This window comes from Tamandua tetradactyla, chromosome 18 (genome assembly GCF_023851605.1).
Source record: "Tamandua tetradactyla isolate mTamTet1 chromosome 18, mTamTet1.pri, whole genome shotgun sequence".
NCBI classification, from domain to species: domain Eukaryota; kingdom Metazoa; phylum Chordata; class Mammalia; order Pilosa; family Myrmecophagidae; genus Tamandua; species Tamandua tetradactyla.
In genome coordinates this window covers 59,601,874-59,628,365 of record NC_135344.1, presented here as the reverse complement: position 1 = coordinate 59,628,365, position 26,492 = coordinate 59,601,874, and the positions used below count along the sequence as shown (strand labels likewise).

Here is a 26,492-nt window from a genome sequence, read left to right as displayed (position 1 = left end):
AATTCATTTTTTGTTTAGAAGAACATTGAAGTTGTTTGTTGGAAGGAGGCTTAGGATTTTACATAGAATTAATTTACATTTTGTACAGTTATCCAGGGAAATGGATTAAGTATTATGACTGATGACTTTATAGCTTTAACTCAAGAAGGTGCCAGCTTGCTTTTCCAAAGAAGGAAATGCTTCAAAATCACAGATGATAAAAGCATACTTTAAATGATAAGGAGCACTATTTGACTTATTATTTACATGTCTATATAGTGTCACATTGCTCTATGAGTCATTTATTGAAGGAAAAGAGAATGATATTACTCTTAGTAATACCTGTCTCATAGTGATGTTGCATGATTTAGAGAGATAATGTATATCAACTACCCATACAGGGCTGGACCCTGTAGGTTTTCAATAGTTGCTCATTCTTTCATCAAATATCTATTTAGCGTATACTATGGACCAGGACTATAGTTGATGCTGGAGGACGTTAGAGAGCATGACAGATAAGCACCCTCTTTCCAGAACTTTATCACTTTTTATACTCCTTGGAAGTACAAGTGTCTTAAAGCTGAAACAATGGGGAGTAGGAGGGAAGAAGCAAATACTCCAGAAGCAACAAAGGACCTGGACCAAAACAAAGAGCAGAATTTAAAAATTTGTTACACCTTATAGTATTTCCAAGAGTGAGGGAAGGACTGCCAATACTGGGGCTTTGGTTTGGGATTTGGCAGCTTTCACTGACAGTTGAGTTGAAAGGAGAAGAGTGATGGCAGATAGAGTAACTTTCAATTTTCAAAAATATTTGTGTTTTTAAGGTTGGGTCTTAGTTTTCACCCCCAGGTTGTAACTGCAACTCCCGTGGCTCCTGGACAATACCTCTGCACCCCACAGCTAGCATCATTGCCACCCATGTTATGCTGAGCAGAGTGGCAGCCAGTGCCCTTCTGGCTTCCACAGCCATACCCCCAGCTCCCCTGAGTGCCTCATGGTTCTCTCTGCCTTCAGTTTCCTTTAGGGCAGAAATAGCAGAAAGAGCCCAGGAACATTGCCTTAGAAGTCTGCCTCCAGCAAAGGATTTGATCTCTGCAGACAGGACTGGAGGGCCCATGAGGCCATAAAAGCTCACTAACCCTGACAGCATTAGGTGTCTGAGTTCTTTTCCAATTGTCTACCAGTAGCTCATGGCATTATTATGCATGTTTCTTAATCTCTCTTAATATTTAGTTTCTTTGTGAGAGGAGGTACTTCATAATATGCCAGTAATTCTGTTCTGCATTTTATGGCTCCTTTCGGTCAGGCAATATGTATTTTTCACATTTCCCTCTACCCAATCCCTACCTACAATGCCATGTACACAGTAGATCTTCACTTAATGTTTGCTGGATGAATGCATGTGAAATAGGAGGTTTAAAGGCTGTAAATTCTCTGGACCTGTCTCTAACTAACTGGGTTTCTGTCTTTGCAAGACACAGGTTCCATTGGAATCCCAGGTAATTTGTAGATGAGAAAACTAGCTAAGTTTCCTTCCATCTGCAAAGGTTTGTGATTTTGTGAGTCTGGTGACAACTTAGGCAAACTCTACCATTATTGCTATTGCTAGAAAGCACTTTCAGAGTAACCAACCACACTTGAGGCTGGACTGAGTCTTGGCAAAGAGAATAAAAGGCAGCATGGTCTTAGTGCCAGGGGAGCTCAGTACTGCAAGGCTTGGGGATCCTAAGGACACTTGTAAATGAATCACTAGCATTGGTGCTTTATTTTGTGGAAGTTTTTTCTCTCAAGGCCCGAATTAGAGGCATTTTTGAGACCTTGCAAACAATGCCATATTTTTTATATTGCATACTCTGAATATAAATTTGGAAGTCAAAATACTAGTCCATTGATTGCCATTAGCAGGATGGTGCAAAGAACATTTCTCCAAGCACAGGGGGACTTGGGTCATCACAATAACAGTGTGAACAAGAACAAGCCCTTTTTGAGCTCTGCCTCTGCCATGTTTCATGCCTTATCACTGGTGACTCTCAGATAACCTCCTGAGTCAGTACCAATTTATAGAAGAGGAAACAAGCTTAAAGAGGCTAGGCAACTTGTCCACAATTCTACAACTGTTAAGTGGCATAGCTGGTTCTTGAATCCAGATGCATCTGGCTCCAGAGACAGCAGCCCATTGCGATGGACTTATTAGATGGCCTTAGAAATGTCTTCTGAACTTCACTGTTTAACAATGGCATTTGATGACCCAAACTCTCCAATTCCTTCCAGTTCTTAAAATGTGAAACCCTCCCCAGAAGCAGGGTCCTTGAAGTGCAAAATGGGAGTGATGCTGGGTAACTCTCCTTAGTAGTTTGACTGACTACACAGAGACTGGTGGGAGCCTGACTCAGTGGGAAGGGAAGTGGAGAAGGGGGTGGGCAGAATCTGTTTATTATCTCCTTAGCCAAAGGCGATGGGAAGAGTTTGAGGTGGGGCAAAGGAAACTGGGATGATTTTTCCATCACTCTCATAGCTTCTTTCATGATTGTTCAACTACAATAGACCTTGAGGAAATAGGTTTGCAGAGAGTTGACAGGGAAAAATGGGGGATAGCTGTAAGCCTATCTGTCCTGGAATAGCTTGCATGTGCTCCCCAGTGGAGGGTATTGAATTTAAGTGGCCTCTCCAGTGAGCCAGGTGCCCCCACTACCTGTTCCCTCAATCCCTCTCCCAGGAGCACCAACTTTTGTAAGCAAGAGGCACCCTAAAGCCCTGGAGGGTCCATGGGCCAGGACTCAAGCCCATCTTGCTGGATATTAAATTAACCATAGCACTAAAAACTAGCATTATTTTTTTTAAATTTATTTATTAATTAAAAAAAAATAAAACAACAATCAGTAATTCACAATATCATCACTTAGTTGCATATTCATCATTTCTTAGAACATTCAGAAAAAGAAATAAAAAGGACAATAGAAAAAGAAATAAAATGAACACAGGAAAGAAAAAAAAAAGATTATCCCTACCATACCCCTTATCCCTTGCTTTCATTGATCACTAGCATTTAAACTAAATTTATTTTAAAAACTAGCATTATTGAGTGCTCATTATGGGACAGACATTGTCCCTAGCTCTTTCAAGTATTGTCTCATTTAGTACTCACAACAAGCTTGGTAAGTTTATGCTAATATTATCCCCATATACAGAAGGGAGAAGTGAGGCTTAGAGCAGGTGAGTGACTTGAGCTGATAAGAGGTGGAGCCGGAATGTGTATCTGGGTCTGTCTCTGTCTGCCCCCCATGCTGTTGTCCAGGATGCTATTGTGCCTCCTCTGCATAGCACCTGGAGTCTGACTGAGCTCTTTTCATCCAGCCTGCCAGTGTTCAACCCTTGGCTCCTACGAGACGCCCTGCAGCCCAGAGACTGGACAGTGTGAATGCCGGCCAGGGTTTACGGGACAGCAGTGTGACAGGTGTCTCTCAGGAACCAATGATTTCCCCTACTGCCAAGGTAGGGAAGACATTACTGTACTGGAGGGTATCTCCTCTGGGGAGTGTGTGCACTCAGGCTTCCCGAAGAAGCCTGCAAACCCCCTGCAGACCCTCCCTAATCACACCTATTCATTTCCCCTCATGTGCCTGGCTCCTTCCCTGACTCAAGTCCACCTAACATGCATGTATCAGAAATGCAGCTCTCTGCATCCCAAAGGAATCCAGAAATTATTACTACTAACACAAACTAAAAAATTTCATCCCCATGTGCTGTACATTGGGTTTCTTGATTCATAGGGAAATTCTGTATACAGCAGTGTGGATAAAATGACTTTTCCAGCTAAACCAACCCTCCATTGTCTTCCCACCCCCAATCCCTTCTAAGGCATTTCACCATCTGTTTTCTTACTAACTTGCGGCACTGGTATTGGTGACTCGGTCATCCACTGCAGGGAATTTATATGGGCCCCTGGTTGCTAGCTGGGCAGGTCTTCTGTTTTCTTTTCTTGCCTTTCTGACAACTATGCTCCCAGAGTATTATAGTACCACACATTAGCACAGATGTTAGGGAAAGGGGCATGGGATGAAATTGAGTCTGTTCAGCTTGGAAAGAGAGGACCAAGAAGAAGACGGAAACCAAATGTACAATTTTGGACCATTGTGAGGATTTATTCCTCCCTTAAAATGAGAAATGGAGGCCCTGCCACATTCTCTGGCAGAGGGGTTGCACACACAATATGCCCATGAAATCTCTTTGTGCTTTCTGGTGTGCGTGGCCTCTACTGGTATGTAGGTCCCAGTTATTGATTTCAGAGGACTCTTTCTCTGTTGAGAAGGTGTGTTGGCAGAAAACAGTACCGCATGTTCCATCAGGAGTGTGTAGTTTTCTTAGAACCTTTTCTGCTCCTGAAAACATTCCACCCTTGTATGCAGAGCAGTCTGAAGACAGGGCCACAGCTTAAGCTTGATTGCCCAGAACCCTGTCAACCAGTCTCAAGAGACCAGTTGTTCTGGATGGTTGAAATTGTAGCCAGCAGTCGGGGTCTGCTAGCCTTGAAGAAGGTCTGAAAGTCTGCAGAATTCAAGGATGCCTTGGGGTGGGTCTTCTCACCTCTGTGAGGAGGCCAGGAGTGGAAGGAAGAACTGACTGTCTAGCCAAGAAGCTGAGTAGATGCAGCAATTTTAAGTGCTGGATAGTAAGATTTTTTGGACCTAAGGAAAGGAAGGCTAGGGCATGGCCAGGTTGGAAAACCGCAAAGAGCAGGAAAGTAGTGTTGGGCATTACGAAAAAATGCGAGGGATAGAAGCAGCATCCAAAAAAAAGAAGAGAGAGAGAGAAAGAAAAGCACCAAGGGGAAGCTCAGAGACAAAAAGACAATTAAGACCAAGAAAAAAAAGGCTAGGAAGCAGAATGAAAGAAAACAAGATTGTATTAAAGATTCATTTAAATGACTTGAGGAACCAGACTCAGAATAGGTTTTAGCCAACCTTTTTCATTTTTAACACTGTATAATAATAATACTGACTCATTCTAAGATCCCAATTTATTGAAGAGATTTTGTTAGGCATGTGATATATTTATTGAGCAGGAACCAAACTAATTACATAAGAAATAATTTTAATACAGGTAGGAAAAATGGGGGTTTATAAAGAGTTCCAAACTGAGTAGCATTTTCAATGTACATTAAAAAAATCTCTTGGTATCATATTGCCCTCTTCTGGACAATATTAAAGATGCTCCAAATTTTAGATTCTCCTTTCCCTAGTCTCCTCTTTCATCATCAGTTAGAAATGAACTTTTATTAGTAGGCAGGGAACAGAGTTGTTCAGTTGAAGAAAGGGTGGTTTTTGGATTAAAGATCTAGACATTATCCAGGGTGCCTTTTAATGATTTATATGCTAAGTCCCTTCCCACCCATTTATCAAAAAATAGAAGTGTAGATGCTCTATTTTTAAAAACAAAACCTGGAACACCAAAACAAACCAGAAAACAAGAACAAAATGAACAAACAAAATAACCCAGACATTTAAAACATTTCTAAATCACACACAGGCTCCAGCAGTGGCTGTGACCCAGCTGGTACCATCGATTCCAGTCTGGTAAGTAGAGAATTGCAATAATAAATATATGATAAAAGGGTTGCAATTCCAAAGATTGTTCTAATACTTAAAGATTTATGACTGGGAGCTTCCTGAAATTAAAAGTAAATGAAAACGAAACACGAGGCTAAGTTGCTTAATGAGGATCAGTGTTCATTTCACATGGCATATGTGATTTTGTGATTTTTTTTTTTTCAAAAACAGAAGAAAAAGGCTTATTTAAACTTTTTGTTCTCCAGTCCTAGAAACTGTTTCTTACTGTAGTTTACACTATGGACCTTAACACTGTGGAGCTCAGTACATAAGTTTGACATATATAATTAGTAGAATTAAAAAAATCAAAGGTGGGAGGGCAGTGGTGGCACAGTGGCAAAGTTCTTGCCTGCTGTGCTGGAGACCAGGGTTCAATTCTCGGTGCCTGCATGTGGAAAAAAAAAAAATCAAAGGCCAAGTATACATTAAATAAAGCTGCCTGTGTACAAGAGAGACAGTTTATTTGCTAACGCTACAAGCATAATGTTATGATATTTTGAATAGTTTTCTAAGAGTGTTAAAAGTATCTGTTTTCTCAGCTTTAATTCCAAGATCTAAATGTTAGTTTGACTTTATTTTAAAGGGTTATTGCCAATGCAAGCTCCACGTTGAAGGTCCTTCTTGTAGCAACTGTAAACCTTTATATTGGAATCTGGCCAGAGAAAATCCCAGTGGGTGTTCAGGTAAATTTTATGATATATTATAATTTATTGTATTGCAACTTTCTCTTAATTTTTTCTACCTCAGTGAGTAAACCCATGGAAAAGCTATTTACTTAATCAGTTCAGTTTGTTGGAATTTCTGTGTAATGTTTTGGTGTTTTCTCCTACTTTTGGCAGAACGTCTGTCATTTTCAAAGCCTCAGCAAGGGATTTATATCCTGTTTCTCTAAGCATTTTGTTGTTTGCTAAAGCAGCTACTCGATAAATGATTTTTACATCCTTGTTTTTATAATCCACTCTTTCTGGTTTAACTTTATTTAATTTAGTCTTATGTTGAAGCCAGGATAAGAACTTAAAAACACTGACTTGAAAGTGCCAGACTGAGCAAGTATACTTAAATACAGTGTATTGCCATGTAAGCTTATCAATAATGACTTTTAACATCAGACTGATTGAAAATTCCATCATGCTGCAGTTTTTTCTCAGAGTGGCCATAAGCAAATGACTATTCCTTGTAGGTGGACGGTATTGAGCTTTCTGATGTGCTAACTCCAGAAACCCATCTAATAGGGCTCAGTGGTGCAAACTGTGATTCTGCCGAAGTGTGCTGGAAAGTTTGACTGCATGTGTGGTATTGTTGGCATGCAATGTTCCCAGAGCTGGGGGACTGTCCTATGCGCAGCTCTTGGTTCAAGCACCACCCGCTTATCTCCACAGAATGCCAATGCGATGTGTCAGGAACAGTGAGTGGAATCGGAGCATGTGGGCAGGTAACGTGGCACAAGTTTTCATTTGATAGCAAGAGAATGTTAGAGCAATTGATTGTGGAGTTTCCGTGGCTCTTTTAGCACCTCTCTTATTGTAGAGTACATAGTAATCTTTTTGAACGTTTGGAGATCCTGGCTTCCCTGCTTCCTAATGAGCCAGTTTTCAGTCTTGAAGATTATATAATTCTGTGATTTTGTCAAATTTCATCATCTGGTTCCTCGTTTTGCAGGGAGATGGTGACTGTGACTGCAAGTCTCATGTCTCTGGTGATTCCTGTGACACCTGTGAAGATGGATATTTTGCTCTGGAAAAGAGCAATTACTTTGGGTGTCAAGGTAAATACTTCCACGGGGTCTGTTAGTAAAGCAGAGTATTGGTAGACAAAAACTGTCTGTAGAACCTTTCTTCTGTGGCCATTGTCTTTGTGTAGACTTTATAATAATAAGTTGACACTGGAAAATTTTGTCCAAATACAGGGAACTTGGCCATTCCCTTGAAACTAGTAATAAATTGCAAATGGGGCTGCTTCTACCTTTCTCATTATGTAATAGTAAATAACATGGATTGGGAAGAGGGGGTCAGCTGTTAATCCCTAAATAACATCAAGACCGAGTATTTTTTATTGTGGTGAAATCTGTGTAACATAAAATTTACCATTTTAACAATTTTTGAGTGTACAATTCAGTGTCATCAATTATATTCACGAAGTTGTACAAACATTATTATTTACTCTTTACAAAATTTTTGTCAATCCAAGCAGAAATTCTGTACCCATTGAGTAATAACTTCTCATTCTCTCCAGTACCCTTGGGTACTGCTAATATGCTTTTTGTACTATGAGTTTTCCAATTTTAGATATTTTATATAAGTAGAATCACACAATATTTATCCTTTTGTGTCTGGCTTATTTCAAATTTAGAATAATGTTTTCAAGGTTCACCCATGTCATAGCAAGTATCAGAACCTTATTCCTTTTAATGGCTGAATAATATTCCATTGTATGTCTATATTGCATTCATATGTCAACCAAGATTTAGTAACTTTAAAGATATATATTTTATATTATCAAAAAAGTTAAAGCCAGCTTTTTGGAGATAATATACATTAAATAATAAAAGTTCAGGACAGTTGCCCCCACCCCCATTCTGCTCTTTTATTGCTCCCACAGTTCCTCATTAACACACATTATTTAAAACAGCACTGTACTTCTAAGTCATGTTCAGTTCCTGGGCTACTGTCACCTGTGGACTGGACAACAGCTTTCTGGCTGTCTGCAATAGTGCACTACCAACTTGCAAGCAAACTTTTGGAGAGATACAACCATTTTAATTTGGTTGCTTGCTACATATTTCAAATACCTTCCAAATATAGGATTTGACAGGAGAATAAGGCACAACACCTGAAACATGGGGATTATTTCTTAATCTTTTAAAAAGATATTTTTGTTGAAAAATCTTCACACACATGCATTTCATACATGTTGTGCAATCAATGGCTCATAATATCACAGAGCTGTGTGTTCATCATCATGATCATTTTTAGAACATTTGCATCTCTCCAGAGAAAGAAATTAAAAGAAAAAACTCATACATCCCATACGCCTTACCCCTGCCTCTCACTGACCACTAGTATCTCAATCTACCCAATTTATTTTACCCCTTATGCCCCCAATTATTTATTTATTTTTTGTCCATATTTTTTTTTACTCATCTGTCCATACCTTGAATAAAAGGCACATCAGACACAAGGTTCTCACGATCACACAGTCACATTGTAAGCATTATATCTTTATACAGTCCTCTTCAAGAATCAAGGCTACTGGAACACAGCTCACCAGTGAAACATGGGGATTGTTAATGTGCATTTTTCATAGGGGGAGGCAAAGTACTCAGCATGGAGATGGTTTGAGAGGTAACTGCGCTGTTTCCTGATGTGCAGGCTGCCAATGTGATGTTGGTGGAGCTGTCACCCCCATGTGCAGTGGGGATTCTGGAGGATGCCAGTGCCGGGAGCACATTGTGGGGAAGGTGTGCCAGCGGTGAGTCCTTTTCAAGCTTTATTTTAATGTTTTGGAACATAATCTTAGATGTTCCTGCCTGTTCTGACAGTGGTGGTGATGAGAGAATACTGGTGTACCTTTTCTCAAGGTTAGTAAATCTTGTGTAGTTTTGTGCTGAGCACTGTATCTTCCGAAGTGTTTGCTTTTGATGTTTTCTGAGCATTTCTAGGTTTTCTTACAAATTTAGAAAGTATTCACACCCACTTTGTTTTCTAAATATTTTTTGATAATACATGTAAAAATATGTTCATTGTAGAAATATTTTAAAATATATAAAAATAAAAAGACAAAAAAATCTTCATTCCACCACCTTCATCATCTCTATAATTATTTTGGTGTTTTTTTTTAGGTATTTTGTTTGAATACAAGTTGCTATTAAATACCAACTTTAGCACGGGAAATATTTTCTGTCATGTTCATTATTGAATCTTCAGTGCTTAGCACCCATGTCTGGCCCATAGATGCTCAAAAAATATTTGCAAAATGAGTGAATGTGAGTGAATAAATGAATGGATAAATAAATTTATGGTAAATAACCCAATTTGACTTTCTAAGTTGCTGGCAGCCATTCAGAAGATATTAAAGGATGCTGTCACTATCGGTTATTCTACATGATTTTCCCATGTTACTGCTTGGAGTGGGTAGGTAATGGATGTGTTTTAAGGGAATGTTTACATGAGTAAAAATAATAATTTAGAGGACAGGCATTAGAGTCATTTGTCATTATTTAATGCCCTCTGTCAGTTTGCTAGGGGTCTCTTAGCAGTAGCAGTATTGTGATTCAAGGATGTTCAGATTATCATTAAGCCTAATTTATTTACTGTCTCCACATTTGCTTGTTATTTATAAAAGACCTGAAAGCAACTACTATTTTCCGGATTTGCATCATATGAAGTATGAGATTGAAGATGGCACTACACCTAATGGGAGAGATGTTCGGTTTGGATTCGATCCTTTGGAGTTTCCAGATTTTAGCTGGAGAGGATACGCCCAGATGACCTCGATACAGGTATGCAGAAATACCTCCAGACAGCTTTATGGGTGAGGAGCCTATGAATTTACCCATGACATTTTCAGTGAACCTCCAAAAGATGAACCATCTTCAAACTGATTCCAGGATAATTTTTCTCCAGAATGTGAGTTGAGGTTCGGGTATGGTGTAGGATTAAATTTTGACCGAGAAGCATATATTTATAACAATGATAACCATATGATCTCTAGACAGGAAAGGGAGAATGCAGAGAGGAAAATATCTCTCACTCAGAATGAGCCTGCAGATAATATCAGCAGTAGTCAAGAGATGAGTTCACTTTAGATATTTATAACAATGAGTGGTGATATGTATGTATTTGCATATACTTCATAGTTCATTATTATTTTAATTGGTCACCAATCAAGGCAGAAAATGAAGGGATTAAGGAAAAATAGCTTTTATCTCTGGAGACTTTTTGCAGAGCCTTGTTTTCTGAAGAGATCTGGCTGTATTACAATGAGGAACATGTTTCTTTAAAGCCATTTGTCAAAAATAAAATGAGTTGACTTAAATACTTCCAATAAAGCTTGTGTGGTTAATTTTTGATCAATACTTTTTTTAGACTTTGAATAATGATATGAACAGAAACTAAGAAAAATAAGTGTTAGGTAGTACTATTTAATTTCTCTTTCCCACATTTCTCCTTTCCTTTGTTCTGCTCTGCTATATTTATATATCTTGACTTTGTTTTGGAATGATAAGGGAATATGCATTATTTCTTTACCTTTAGGACTTGTGTAATATTTATAACTAAATAATTCTGTAATAGTCATTGAGTAGTTTTGTTCTCCAGTTTTCTCCTTGAGCTTGGTCTATTTAAGCTGTATTTCTTAGGGGAGAAATTTAGTATCAGAGAAGTACAGTGAGGACCAAGGTAACCTGCTTTTGTAGTTAGCAGTCCCAGGACTGGCGCTTGCTGTGTCAACCACAACCAGCCCTTTGAAAAACTGGGATAAGTTCACAATTCTCCTGGAACTTCCAATGATTCCCAGCAAGCTTTTGCTGCACCTTGCCTGGCCCACGTCCCTGTTCTAAATTGCCTTTCCCTAATAGTATCTAGGAGCTTAAGACACCTTGCTCTTTCCCTCTTCTCCCCAAATTCAGAAATTCACTTTCTTTAATGCCTTGATTTTAGTTCATTACTCAGAAAAAAGCCAAGGATCCCACTGAGTCATAATAGGATGTAAATGAATGAGAACCCAATCAAAGTATATCCCTTCTCCCAGGTATGTACAGTTTTAAAGAACAACTGGTTGACAAAAAAGAATGAATTTCTGATGATGGATTTTCTGAGGAGGAGGTATTTTTGGTCTGAGGACCTTGGTGATATCCCTCAAATCAGTACTTAATTAACTCTGCTCCTAATACATTTTGCATTTTTCCTTTCCAACTTTGAAGTGACACTTAAAGATGAATTCATTCAAATTGAGAGTAACAGCTGGAGTTCATTGGTATGAGCCAGCTGCAGCTGTTTCTCCCAGAACAAGTGATAGTACCCAAAGCTAGTCTTTATTGTCGCAGATGTTTAATTCAACAAATTCAACTCCCCAAAGTTGCTGGGGGAGAGACCAGAAGAGCTGCTGATTTGAGAACTTCCTTTGGGCCATAGTAGGATTTGGACATACAGTCAGCAGTTCAGAATTTAAATAGGCTGCTTTTCCTTCAAGATCATGGGCTCAGCAACCTTCACAGAGCATATAGTGTGGGCAGCAGGGGCCCAGAGACCAATACAACCCCTCCTCCAGGTTGAGAAGCCCACATTCTCTTTCGACAAGGAATTTAGGAAAGGGGCTTCATAAGGTTTAATAGACATATTTTAGTTGCATACACAATTTACCACTGTGTTTGGGGTCTGTAGCCTCTTCTTAGTCACCAGGGGGTTTCTATAACCATTTAGAGCTTTGTGTATGTGACATGGATAGTGGAGTGGTCTTGCTTCGAGGGTGGTGGTGTTAAATAATACACTTTCCTTTCCTTCTCTTCCATCTTTTTATTTTTCTCAGCTGTGGTGGTTGTCCCTGTCACCGTGGCTTTCCTTAAACTAGTCCATCTAATGCTCCGCTCTGTCTACCAGACTGTAAAAAGGTCAAAAGAGATCTCAGTGGCTGAGGGAGTACGTTTTCACTGTAACTTTCATTGTAAGTGATTTAAATTCATTGTTAGGCTTTCCTATGTTCAACTTTCATATAGTTACTTTTGTGCTTGTTGATTTGTGTGTGTGTGTGCCCTACAAACCCAGTAGTGAAATCTGAAAATATAATCATTGTTTGGCTAGCATTTCTTTTAACCAGTCATCTCCAAAATTTATTTATTTATTTTTTGGGGGTATTTTTCAGAATGAAGTAAGGATAATGTTGAATGTGGGCAAGTCAAATCTCTCCTTATTTCATGTTATTCTGAGATATATTAACCCTGGAACTGAAGCAGTATCTGGCCATATAACTATTTATTCTCCCTGGGTTAATGAAGGTAGGTGAATTTTAAAGCCTCTTTTGCATTAAGAAATGATCGATTAGTGAAATATTTTCTCCAACTTTAATAACTTGACAATCTTTAGAAAATATTATGGCTGTCTGATCAGGACAGTTCTTGAGGTGCTTTGATCTTTGTTATTTTTTCATTCTTTAAATGTTCTGCTTATTTATGTTTTGCCATTAAATTTATCATTAATTATCATTTAAAAAAATTGACATAGACAACTTGATCAAGATGGCAGCATAAGACATCCTTGGGAATGTTTCCTCTTAGAAACAGCTGAATAAAAGGGCAAATCCAATTTGCTTAAAAGACTCCACAAGCATTGAATTGGAAAAAAAAAGCCTTTCCCCCTCAAAAAGAGATAGAAGGTGGTTCTTCACTGTTTAAGAGACACAAAGCAACAGCATTCTGGCCTGGGCATCTCCTTCCATGGTCACTGACCACAGAGTCATCCATGAAAGCATCTTAGGGTCCCATGCACATTCAGGCACAGGGACCCAAGGCCACATAGAACTAAGGCAGGGCCCTAGCGTCGGCGTGTGTACACATACAAAATGGTCACCTGGAAACCAGAGTGACCAGTGACAGAATTGTTGGCAAGCAGTACACACTCCCAGCCTGGTCCCTAATTGTGGGTGCACCTAAACAAAAAATTGGGTGTTTTTGAACACTGACTCTTTTCTGGCTCCTCTGACATGGAAGTTACTAGAGGCAGAAAGCTACATGAAAAGGGGAAATTGAGATGCCATAGACAGGGTGGACACAGGGCTGAAAGCTGAAGTGAAAAGGGATCCAGAGTGTGGGAGAGGAGTTGAGAAAATCCTAGCCACTGCGGAGGAAAATTTATATAAAAACATAGAGAACAGTCCAGAACTCCCAGAGGAGGAACAGAGGAAAGAAAATCCCCTCCTAGAGTGGAAACTGTCACACATAATAGAGTAATCTTTAAAGTTAGTACACATGCCCAGGGTAAGAGGCAGGCCCAAAAAGACCTGATAAAATCTGAACTCTTATGTTGTTCTAAAGATTCCATATAAACTGTCCCAAGTATTGGGGAAGAGCTTTAACACACAGCCAGTATACATTAATACCCCAGGCAAGAGGGAGAAACTGACTTACAGAATTAGCACATCAAAGTAATCAAATGAACAGGCATTAAGAAAAGATCACAAGCCATACAAAGAAAGAGGAAGAAATGGATCATTCAGGAGAACAAATTAAAACTTCAGAGGAAACACAAACATTGGAATGACTAATAAAAGATGTTCAGTCAAATCTCCTAAACCAGTCCAAGACATTAAAGGAAAATATGGATAAAAATAAGTTAAATATGAATGTAGAACTAAAGGACATGAAGATAATACACGAACAAAAAGAATTAGAAAGCTTAAAAAGTAATGTAATGGAACTTATGTGCCTGAAAAACACAATAATAGAGATTAAAAACACACTAGAAGCATTCAACAGCAAATTTGAGCAGGCAGAAGAAAGAATCAGTAAACTTGAAGACAAGACAACTGAAATCATACAATCAGAAAAGCAGGTAGAGAAAAGAATAAAACAAGTGAGCAGAGCCTAAGGGAACTGTGGCACCACATGAAGTATACCAACTGTCCTGGTCAGGTTCATGTGTCAACTTGGCCAAGTGGTGGTACCTGTTTGTCTGGTTGGGCAAGTGCTGATCTGTCTGTTGCAATGAGGACATTACGTAGAATTAGATCATGATTACGTCAGCTGCATCCACAGCTGATTCCATTTGTAATCAGCCAAGGGGAGTGTCTTCTGCAATGAGTGATGCTCAGTCTAATCACTGGAAGCCTTTTAAGGAGGATTCAGAAGAGACAGGCTGTGTTCCTGCTTCTTCCGGCAAGCCTCCTGTGAAATTCGTCCAGACTCTCCATCGGAATCATCGGCTTCACAGCCTGCCCTGCGAATTTTGGACTCTGCATTCCCATGGTTACATGAGACACTTTTATAAATTTTATATTTGCGAGTGTTTCCTGTTGATTCTGTTTCTCTAGAGAACCTAACTAATACAACTTGGTACCAGGAGTGGTTCTTAAGAAACAATCTTAAAAATGTGTTTTTATGAATGGTTTCCAACTAATACAACTTGGTACCAGGAGTGGTTCTTAAGAAACAGAATCTTAAAAACGGTTTTTTATGAATGGTTTCTACTCTGACTGGATTCAAAGGCTCTAAGGACTCTGGTTCCCATAATCAGAAGACACTCCCAATCCATGGAGTGAGTTGGCAAAAGAGATAGTCAAAATATCACCATTCGATTTCTCCTAATGCTTCACTTGTACGAAGCCGGGCTCTGGGGGATAATGTTTTTGACACCTTTATGGAGTTTTATAGAAATAAGAAGTATAGAGATGTTGGCTGATTGTTGTTAGATACACTGGATACATTAAGGAGTGAAAGGGATGGGCTAAAGGCTTCAAATGAGAAGCTTAAGCACCATCTGAAAGATATAGAAGTTTCTGTGTGTATCTTGAAGGAAAATCTTATTTCCTGTAACTGTAGACTTGAGATCTCTGAAAATCAGACTCAGAATCTTATTGTTAGAGTAGCAACTTTACAATACAAACTGAAATCTCAGTGTTGCATGGTGCCTGCCGTTAAAGTGAGGGCATTGATTGGAAAGGAGTGGGACCCTGAAAATGGGATGGTGACATATAGATTGATAATGATGTCAGGGGTGAGGTTGAAACCCTAGGTCATGCTGAGTCTTCTCTAGATAACCCTGTAATAGTCTGCTGTGAGGACATAGCCACCCCGCTTCCAACCTGCCTTGAGGAATTGATCACCCAACCTCCTCCTGAAGGGATTAGCCCTAGAGTGATTAATCCTGTTTCACCAGATGAAACTGCAAATGAATTCCCTGAAGCAAATGGCTTGGAAGATATTTCTAATCTACCACCACCCCTCATTTCTTCCAGACCTATAACTAGACTAAAGTCCCAACAGGCCCCTAAAGGTGAGGTACAAAGTATCACACATGAGGAGGTATGTTATACTCCAAAAGAAACTGTGTGAGTTTTCCAATTTATATAGACAGAAATCAGGGAATATGTGTGACAATGGATTTTAAAGGTGTGGGATAATGGTGGGAGAAATATAAGCCTGAATCAGGCTGAATTTTTTTTTTGGGCCTACTAAGCAGAGATTCTGCATTCAGTGTTATAGCTCAAAGGGTTAGAAAAGGTATTAACAGTTTGTTTGGATGGTTGGTTGAAACATGGATCAAAAGGTAGTATTACCTGAGGTTGAAATGCCAGAACTGCCCTGGTATAATGTAGTTGAGGGATCCAGAGGCTTAGAGAGATTGGAATGTTAGAGTCTATTTATCATGCAAAACCTGCTCTTATACCCCAGGAATTTCTGGAAGATGCACCTTTTACCAGAACAATGAGAAATAAATTTGTGAGACTAGCGCCATCATCCCTGAAGAGCTCTGTAGTTGCACTTCTCTGTAGGTCAGATTTTTCTGTGGGAACTGCTGTCACTGAGGTGGAGTCCTTAAACACAGTGGGGATGACCAGATCCCTGGTGGCAGCATTTTAAAAAATTTATTTATTAATTAAAAAATAAAGAAACAAAATAAAACAACATACATAATCATTAATTTACAATATCATCACTTAGTTGCATATTCATCATTTCTTAGAACGTTTGCATTAATTCAGAAAAAGAAATAAAAAGACAATAGAAAAAGAAATAAAATGAACACAGAAACGGAAAAAAAAGATTATACCTACCATACCCCTTACCCCTCGCTTTCATTGATCACTAGCATTTCAAACTAAATTTATTTTAGCATTCGTTCCCCCTATTATTTATTTTTATTCAATATGTTCTGCTTTGTTGACAAGGTAGATAAAAGGAGCATCAGATGCAAGGTTTTCACAATCACACAGTCACACTGTGACAGCTGTATCATTATTCAATCATCCTCAAGAAACATGGCTACTGGAACACAGCTCTACATTTTCAGGCAGTTCCCTCCAGCCTCTCCATTACATCTTGAACAACAAGATGATATCTACTTGATGCATAAGAATAACCTCCAGGATAACCTCTCGACTCTGTTTGGAATCTCTCAGCCATTGACACTTTGTCTCATTTCTCTCTTCCCCCTTTTGTTCAAGAAGGTTTTCTCAATCCCTTGATGCTAAGCCTCACCTCATTCTAGGGTTTTTCTCAATCCCTTGATGCTGAGTCTCCGTTCATTCCAAGATCTCTGTCCCACGTTGCCAGGAAGGTCCACACCCCTGGGAGTCATGTCCCACGTAGAGAGGGGTGGGGTGGTGAGACTGCTCGTTGTGTTGGCTGGAGAGAGAGGCCACATCTGAGCAAGAAAAGAGGCTCTCTTGGGGGTGACTCTTAGGCCTAAATTTTAAGTAGACTTGACCTATCCTTTTTGGGGTTAAGTTTCATATGAACAAATCCCAAGACTGGGAGCTCAGCCTATAGCTCTGGTTGTCCACACTGCTTGTGAGAATATCAAGAACTCAACTTGGGGAAGTTGAATTTCTCCCCGTTCTCACCACTCCCCGAAGGGGACTTTGCAGACTGGTGGCAGCATTTAATCGCCAAAGACAGGGTAGATGTAGCTATTATAATAGACAGCAAACTCAAAGCAGGAGTCAAAATTATATGACTCTCAGAGATTTGTGGCATTGGCTAGTAAATCGGGGTACCTAGAAATACAATAGAAGGGCATTCTCCTATTTTTGTTTGAGCTGTATAAACTAAAGAGTTCTAGGTCAAGTGAACAGAAGTCTAACTTCTTGTTTGAGCTGTATAAATAAGAGTTCTAGGTCAAGTGAGCAGAAGTCTGATCTGAATTACAAAAACACAGAATCACAGCCCATTAATCAATTTCCAGATTTGAGACAGTTTGCAGACCCAGAGCCCCTTGAATGAAGGGACAGCCAAGTCCCTTTGGGAGAGAATCCTGTTACACTGCCACAAATTTATACTATTTATCTTTCTCTAGGCCTTCCCCAAGGAGATTGACAGCCTTTTACCAGAGTAACTGTGCATTGGGGAAAAGGAAATGATCACATACTTCAGGGATTACTAGATACTGGTTCAGAAATGACATTAATTCCAGGGGACCCAAAACGTCACTCAGGTCCACCAGTCCGAGTGGGGGCTTAGGAGTCCAGGTGATCAATAGAATTTTAGCTCAGGTCTGTCTCACAGTGGGTCCAGTGGGCCCCTGGTCCCATACAATAACTAAATTGTAGTTATTTCCCCAGTTCCAGAATGTATAATTGGAATAGACATACTGAGCAACTGGCAGAATCCCCACATTGGCTCTCTAACTCGTGCAGTGAGGGCTATTATGGTGGGAAAGGCCAAGTGGAAGCCACTAGAACTGCCTCTACCTAGCAAAATAGTAAATCAGAAGCAATACTGGATTCCTGGAGGGATTACAGAGATTACTGCCACTCTTAAGGACTTGAAGGATACAGGGATGGTGATTCCTACCACATCCCCATTCAACTCTCCTATTTGGCCTTTGCAGAAAACAGATGGGTCTTGGAGGATGACAGTGGATTATTGTGAGCTCAACTAGGTGGTAACTCCAATTGCAGCTGCTGTTCCAGATGTGGTATCATTGCTTGAGTAAATCAGTGCATCCCCTGGTACCTGGTGTGCAGCTATTGATCTGGCAAATGCTTTTTTCTCAATAGCTGTTAGTAAGGACCACCAGAAACAGTTTGCTTTCAGCTGGCAAGGTCAGCAATATACTTTCCCTGTCCTAACCCAGGGGTATATCAACTCTCCAGCCCTATGTCATAATTTTGTCCGCAGGAACCTTGATTGTTTCTCCCTCCCACAAAATATCACACTGGTCCATTATATTGATGATATCATGTTGATTGGACCTAGTGAGCAAGAAGTAGCACCTAATCTAGACTTACTGGTAAAGTATTTGCATGTCAGAGGATGGGAGATAAATCCAACAGAAGTACAGGGGCCTTCCACCTCAGTGAAATTTCTAGGTGTCCAGTGGTGTGGGGCTTGTCGAGATATCCCTTCTAAGATGAAGAATAAGTTTCTGCATCTGGCCTCTCCTACAACTGAAAAAGAAGTACAATGTATAATTGGTCTCTTTGGATCTTGGCAACAATATATTCCTTGTTTGGGTATGCTACTCCAGCCCATTTATTGAGTGACCAGAAAAGCTGCTAATTTTGAGTGGGGACCTGAACAAGAGGAGGCTCTGCGACAGGTCCAGGCTGCTGTACAAGCTGCTCTGTCACTTGGGCTGTATGATCCAGCAGATCCAATGGTGCTGGAAGTGTCAGTGGCAAATAGAGATGCTGTCTGAAGCCTTTGGCAGGCCCCTATAGGAGAATCACAATGCAAACCCTTAGGATTTTGGAACAAAGCCTTACCATCTGCTGCAGATAACTAGTCTCCTTTTGAGAAACAGCTTTTGTCCAGCTACTGGGCCTTAGTAGAGACTGAATGCTTAACTATGGGCTCCCAAGTTACCATGAGACCTGAGTTACCTATCATGACCTGGGTGTTGTCTGATCCACCAAGCCATAAAGTTGGGCATGTGCAGCTGCACTGTATTGTAAAATGGAAATGGTATATGTGAGATAGGGCCAAAGCAGGTCCTGAAGGCACAAGTAAGTTACATGAGGAAATGGCCCAAATGCCCATGGTCTCCACTCCTGCCACATTACCTTCTCTTTCCCAGACTAGAGCTGTGGCCTCTTGGGCAGTTCTTTACAGCGAAATGACTGAGGAAGAGAAAACTCGGGCTTGGTTTATAGATGGTTCAGCACGATATGCAGGTACCACCTGAAAGTGGACAGCTACAGCACTACAACCCCTTTCTCGGGTGTCCTTGAAGGACAGTGGTGAGGGGAGATCCTCCCAGTGGGCAGAACTTCGAGCAGTGCACCTGGTTGTTCATTTTGCTTGGAAGACAAACTTGCCAGAGGTGTGTTTGTATACTGACTCATGGGCTGTTGCTAATGGTTTGGCTGGATGGTCAGGGACTTGAAAAGACCATAATTGGAAAATTGGTGATAAAGAGGTCTGGGGAAGAAGTATGTGGATAGACCTTTCTGAGTGGTCTAAAAACATGAACATATTTGTGTCCCATGTGAATGCACACCAGAGGGTGACTTCAGCAGAGGAAGGTTTTAATAATCAAGTGGATAAGATGACCTGTTCTGTGGATACCAGTCAGCCCCTTTCCCCAGCATCTCCTGTCATTGCCCAGTGGGCTCATGAACAAAGTGTTCATGGTGGTAGGGATGGAGGTTATACATGGGCTCAGCAACATGGACTTCCACTCACCAAGGCTGACTTGTCTACAGCTGCTGCTGAGAGCCCAATCTGCCAGCAGCAGAGACCCACACTCAGCCCCCAATATGGCACCATTCCCTGAGATGACCAACCAGCTACGTGGTGACAGATTGATTACATTGGACCACTCCTTTCATGGAAGGGGCAGCAATTTGTTCTGACTGGAATAGACTTATACTCTGAATATGGGTTTGCCTTCCCTGTGTGCAATGCTTCTGCCAGAACTACCATCTGTGGGCTTACAGAATGCCTTACCCATAGTCATGGTATTCCACACAGCATTGCATCTGATCAAGAAACACATTTCACAGCAAATGAAGTGTGGGAATGGGCACATACTCATGTAATTCTCTGGTCTTACCTTGTTTTCCATCATCCAGGAGCAGCTGGATTGATAGAACAGTGGAATGGCCTTTTGAAAACTCAATTACAGTGCCAACTAGGTGGAAATACCTTGAAGGCCTGGGGTAGTGTTCTCCAGGAAGCTGCATATGCTCTGAATCAGCATCCACTGTATGGTGCTGTTTCTACCATATCCAGGATCCATGGGCCAGGAACCAAGGGGTGGAAATGGGAGTGGTACCACTCACTATTACCCGTAGTGATCCACTAGGAAAATTTTTGCTTCCTGTCCCCACGACCCTGAGCTCTGCTTGTCTACAGGTTTTAGTTCCAAAAGGGGGAGTGCTTCCACCAGGAGAAACAACAGTGATTCCATTGAACTGGAATCTAAGACTGCCACCTGGTTGCTTTGGGCTACTTATGCACCTGGATCAACAAGCCTAGAAGGGAATTACATTATTGTCTGGGATGATTGACCCTGACTATCAGGGAAGTAGAACTGCACCTACACAATGGAGGTAAATAAGAGTTTTCTTGGAATATAGGAGATCCCCTAGGGCATCTTTTATTACTACCATACCCTGTGATTAAAATCAATGGAAAACTGCAACAACCGAATCCAGGCAGGCTACCAATGGTGCTAAAACTTCAGGAATGAAGGTTTGGGTCACCCCACCAGGCCAAAAACCACGGCCAGCTGAAGTGCTTTCTGAGGGTAAAGGGAACATGGAATGGATAGTGGAAGAAGGTAGTGATAAATATGAACTACATCCACATGATCAGTTACAGAAACAAGGACTGTAATGCCCTTTTGTTCATTATACTATTTAAGTTGTGAGATACCAAGTTTCAGAATGAATATTACCCAAGGACTTGCACCCTATTCTGGAGAGAGTTAATGTGTTTCCAGTTATATGCAGGACAGTTGAGTATTGTTAAGTGAAAGAAAAAATGTGTGTTTTAATGTTTTTTACTTAGAAATTAGGTATAGTTTAAGGTGGTATGTGTAGCTGCCAAGTTGACAAGGGGTGGACTGTCATGGTCAAGTTCATGTGTCAAGTTGGCCAAGTGGTGCTTCCTGTTTGTCTGGTTGGGCAAGTGCTGGCCTGTCTGTTGCAATGAGGACATTTCATAGAATTAGATCATGATCACGTCATCTACATCCACAGCTGATTCCATTTGTAATCAGCCAAGGGGAGTGTCTTCTTCAATGAGTGATGCTGAATCTAATCACTGAAAGCCTTTTAAGGAGGATTCAGAAGAGACGAGCTGTCTTCCCGCTTCAGCCAGCAAGCCTCTCCTGTGAAGTTCTTCCAGACCTTCCATCAGAATACTCGGCTTCACAGCCTGCCCTGAGGATTTTGGACTCTACAGTCCCATGGTTACGTGAGACGCTTTTATAAATTTTACATTTGTGAGTGCTTCCTGTTGATTCTGTTTCTCTAGAGAACCCTAACTAATACACAACATATACATTCTGGGATTCCCAGAAGGAAAGGAGAAGGAAAAGGGGTAGAAAAAATATTTGAGGAAATAATGGCCAGAAAGTTTGCAAATCTTAGAAAATGTGTGAATATTCATGTTCCAGAAGTGTAGCAAACTCTAAATAAGATAAACCCTAATAAATGTACTCCAAGACATATACTAATCAAAATGTTAAATGCCAAAGAAAAGAATTCTGAAAGCAGCCAGCACATTTTTCAAATTGTGTAAAACAATTTGTTATATGCAAGGGATTCCCAATAATTCTAGGGGTCAATTTCTCATCAGAAACCACGGAGTCAAGAAGACCATGGTATGACATATTTAAAATACTAAAAAAGAAAAACTGCCAGCCCAAAATTCTGTATCTGGCAAAACTACCCTTCAAAATTAAGGTAGAATTTAAGACACTGACAGATAAGCAAAAACTGAGAGAATTTATCACCAAGAGACGTGCTCTGCAAGAAATGCTAAAGGAAGTTCTTCAAGTTGAAGGGGAAAGGAAAGGAAATAGTAGCTTGGATCAGTAGGAAGAAGTGAAGATTTTCAATAAAGATAATTACATGGGTAAATGCAAAATCCAGTAGTTTGACATCTTCCTTATGAAACTACTCTTTAACAAATATGAGTTAGAATATAATTGAATAAAGAATAATCATATTCGCATGTTATTGACATGCAGAATATAAAGAGGTAATGTGTGACAAAAACAACATAAAAATGGAAACTAAGAGGTCTAGTAACAGAGACTATGTATGCTATTGAAGTTTAGTATCTTTTTGAACTAGTAGGATAAAGACTTAGGTTGATTAATACGAATCCCCATGTAACCATGTATTTAAGATACATGCAAAAACAGAAATGAGAAAGGGATGACTCATTTGCATCACAAAAGATCAGCTATGAACAAAAGAAGGCAGTAATAAAGGAAAAAAAAGATACAAGATGTATAAGAAACAAAGGACAAAGTGGCTGAAGTAAGTCCTAACTTACCAGTAATTACACTGAATGTAGATGGCGTAAACTCCCTAAAAAAAAGACACAGACTGGCAGAATGGATTAAAAATAGTGTATTTCAACTACATATTGTTTACAAGAGATTCAACTTAGACCTAAAGACACAAATAGGTTGAAAGTGAAAGGATGGGAAAAGTATTCCATGCAAATAGTTACCAAAAGAGAGCTGAAATAGTTAAACCAATATTAGACAAAATAGGCTTTGAGGTAAAAACTGTTGTAAGAGATAATCCACCAAGAAGAAATAATAATTGTAAGCATTTATACACCTAATTACAGTGCCCCTAAAAACATGAGGCAAATGTTGAACAGAAGAAAGAAGACACCTCTGCACTATCATTTGGAGAGTTCAGTATACCATGTTTATCAATGGATAGAATATCTAGCAGAAGGTCAATAAGGAAATGAAGAACTTGAACAATATTATAAGTAAACTAGTCGTAACAGACCTATACAGAACTCTGCACCCAAAAACAGCAGAATACACATTCTTCTCAAGTGCACATGTATTATTCTCCAGGATAGACCATATGTTATGTCACAAAGCAAGTCTCTTAAATTTAAAAATATTGAAATTATACAAAGCGTCTTTTCTGACCACAATAGAATGAAGCTAGAAATCAATAACAGAGGGACAACTGGAAAATCCAGAAATATATGGAAGTTCATACACTCCTGAACGATCAGTGGATCAAAGAAGAGGTTACAGGGGAAATCAGGAAATTTCTTGAGATGGATAAGAACAGAAACCCAATATAAAACCTAAGTTCATTTCCTGGACCATGCACCCCCCAAAAAAAACCCCAAAAACTTAAGGGATGCAGTGAAGGTGCTGCTTTGAGGAAAATTAATTAAAACTCTAAGTGCTTACATTTAAAAAAAAGAAAGTTCAGATCGCAGACTTAAACTCACATCTGGAGGAACTAGAATAAGACGAGCAAATGAAGCTCAAAGTGAGCAGAAGGAGGAAAATAACCAAGATTAGAGTTCAGATAAATGAAATAGAGGTTAAAAATTCAACATACCAATCATTGTATTTGGCTGAATTTTTGAGTTATATCACCACAGGGAAAAGTTAATGTGCAGCTCTTTCATGAGGAAGTGTCATCTTTGTGGTATGATTTGAGAGACTTTAGCCTACTACCCTAAATTCTCCCCTTCTTTCAGGAAAGCCACATATTTCAGGGAGAACAGAGTGAGGATAGGAACTTTTAAATGAGTGCTAAAAACATGGAGTCCCAGAGAGCTCCAGATAGGGATATGCAATCCCTTTTCAAGGCTTAGGGACCCAGGAGGGATTGCTGAGGGCAGAGGCACAGCAGAAGAGAAGTACAGCCTAACTAAAGCCTAAGATAAAGCCTGAAAGTTTGTTCTGCAATGAATTAGGGCTTTCAACCATTCCCAGAAACAGATTCCAGGAAGCATTAGAAATTCCACATGAACACAAAATGGTGTCAGCCTAGCCTAGAAAAGAGATAAAAGCATTTCATTTAACATCCATGACAAATATTTGGGGGGACTGGGGAGAAATGACAATCCTGAGCTATGTCAATCAACTTTGCATGTCTGGAGTTTGAGTAACTGATAACCAATAGGAAGAACAAGCAGTCTTGTTGGATCATTTCCAGAGTACTTTAGCAACCATTTCCTCCTAAGAGCCTCATAAGAGCTTTGTGAACTGAAGAGGGTTGAAGAGTAAACAAATCTGAGGGGGTTAGTAAATTGCCTAAGCACACAGCTGGCCTCTGTAAACAAGTACAAGACAATTAGCTTCAGCAAATTGCCCTCTGTCAACTCAAACCAGTTAAAATACATTTTGATTTGTTTTCTTGTCCTGTGGGACACCATTCCTAAGCCCCAGGTCTTAGTCAGAGCCCCTGTTATGTATTCCTGTATTCCCATAGTAAACTGTGCCTCCTCCTAAACAGCACTGTGCACACTGTCCCATAGTCTCTGTTTTCAGTTCTGTGTCCCTGGCCTCCCCGAACCCTGCATCAGGAACAAAGGTTGTGCTTGTTGTGGTCATTGTGATAAGCTCAGAACCTCGATCTGGGCCTAGCCCTTAGTGGCCACCCAGACAAGAAAGTGAAAGCCAGGATTTGTAGTAAACATTTCTTCTGAAGAAAAAAGTCTCAACTGAACTCAGATGCAATAGTTTTGTTTGCTTATTTCTGAACATTTTACAGAATAGGGAGAAGGATTTGTGTACCTGTAAAGGCCAGTCTGATTAGAGAGTAGACTCGTGGTCTATGAAAGCTATAGATTAAATCCTATATTTTAACAGACTAACAGACTGATGACAGAGATGGTATTTATATACAAGATTTAGATCTGTATTTCTTCTGCCTGCCCCCTGAGAAAAGAGGAATGATTAGGAAAATAGCCAATAGACTAGATGCCATTGTTTAAAATTTGCATCAGCTCTTGAAGGCTTGAGCTTAGGCAGTAATAACAATCTCACTTATACTTGCTTTTGAGAAAATACACCTTTATTGAGCTTTTCCTGTTATCTGGCATGGTGCCAGTTGGTAGGCAGATTGCAAGGTGAAGAAGGCAGGTTTCCTGGTTTGGTGGTCCCCAGGTCTCCTCTCTTGCCTTAATGCAAAAGACAATACATTGCATTCCAGAAATAGACAGGAAACGAAAACATTTTTATTATTACAAAATTAATGCATGTTCTTTAATGGAAACTAACATTAAAAAATTACAACATAAACAAAAAGGAGATAATAGTTAATAGCTAATATAATCTATTGAATGCTTTCTATGCCCTTGGCACTTTTCTAAATAGTTTGCAGGTATTAACCTACTTAATCAATTAACAAATTAAAAATTACTTACAATCCCAGCATAGGTAGCTACTGCTAACATCTCATCAATATCTTTCTAGTCTATTTTATGCCTATACTTATGCATATATATTTTAAATATCAGTGAATATGATTAAATAAGATTAGTAAATATGATCCGTTCACCACTTCAACCTTTTTCATTTGTAAACTAAAATGTTCAAAAGGGAATATTCAAAATCATAAAAACAGCAGCTAGAAAAACACCATAAGCTGTTCTTTTAATTTCTGATAGGTGCTGCTCAAAGCAAAGAGATCATCTTCCTGCCAAGCAAGGTGTCAGCCTTTGTCACTGTCCCTGGAAATGGTTTTGCAGACCCATTTTCAATGGCACCAGGGACGTGGATTGCTTGTATTAAGGCAGAAGGAGTCCTCCTGGTAAGTGAGAGTTCTGATTGGAGAGTCCCACCGAGACTGTGACCCACAGCAATCATAAGATTCCTGACAATTACAATATCAAAATTAAAGGCAGTTCCCTTTTAGGCACAGGAGACTATAGTGACATTTGCCCTCAACTGACTTAGAAAGCACCATAAAGTTTCTTTTATATCCTTCCAGTCAGCTTCCTTCTGAAAAAAAAAAAATTACAACTCATAATGACTCAGAAGTTATCAGAACAAAGGCAGAACTTTCATGAGCATATGTCCTCAGCATTTAAAACCTCATTTGGGAACTTTCCATCAGGAATTAGAAGGGTATCTGAAAAAATAAGCCTTCCTGGGAATTTTGCAGAATGAAATCAGAAGAACTTAGACAAAGAGGAGACCCCAGTGTCAGTAAATTTCTTCATGGTGGAAAGAAAGGGAAGAGGCTGGAGTGCTCTCTGACACTCTTCTTTATACTTTAGACCTTGGAGCTAGGCAGAAAGTC

At 39.8% G+C, this 26,492-nt stretch overlaps 1 protein-coding gene across 2 annotated transcripts in view; it reads left to right on the top strand.

Moving 5' to 3' along the window:
• The window catches only part of LAMA3 (laminin subunit alpha 3), a 318,755-nt gene that overhangs the window by 139,966 nt on the left and 152,297 nt on the right, over positions 1-26,492 (top strand). For both annotated transcript variants that reach the window (XM_077135789.1, XM_077135788.1), the window contains exons 13-21: positions 3,337-3,474; positions 5,509-5,555; positions 6,172-6,271; positions 6,968-7,020; positions 7,248-7,353; positions 8,957-9,056; positions 9,930-10,086; positions 12,447-12,579; positions 25,858-26,000. In XM_077135789.1, coding sequence (XP_076991904.1) covers positions 3,337-3,474; positions 5,509-5,555; positions 6,172-6,271; positions 6,968-7,020; positions 7,248-7,353; positions 8,957-9,056; positions 9,930-10,086; positions 12,447-12,579; positions 25,858-26,000 — 977 coding nt within the window. The remainder of the gene's footprint in view (positions 1-3,336; positions 3,475-5,508; positions 5,556-6,171; positions 6,272-6,967; positions 7,021-7,247; positions 7,354-8,956; positions 9,057-9,929; positions 10,087-12,446; positions 12,580-25,857; positions 26,001-26,492) is intronic.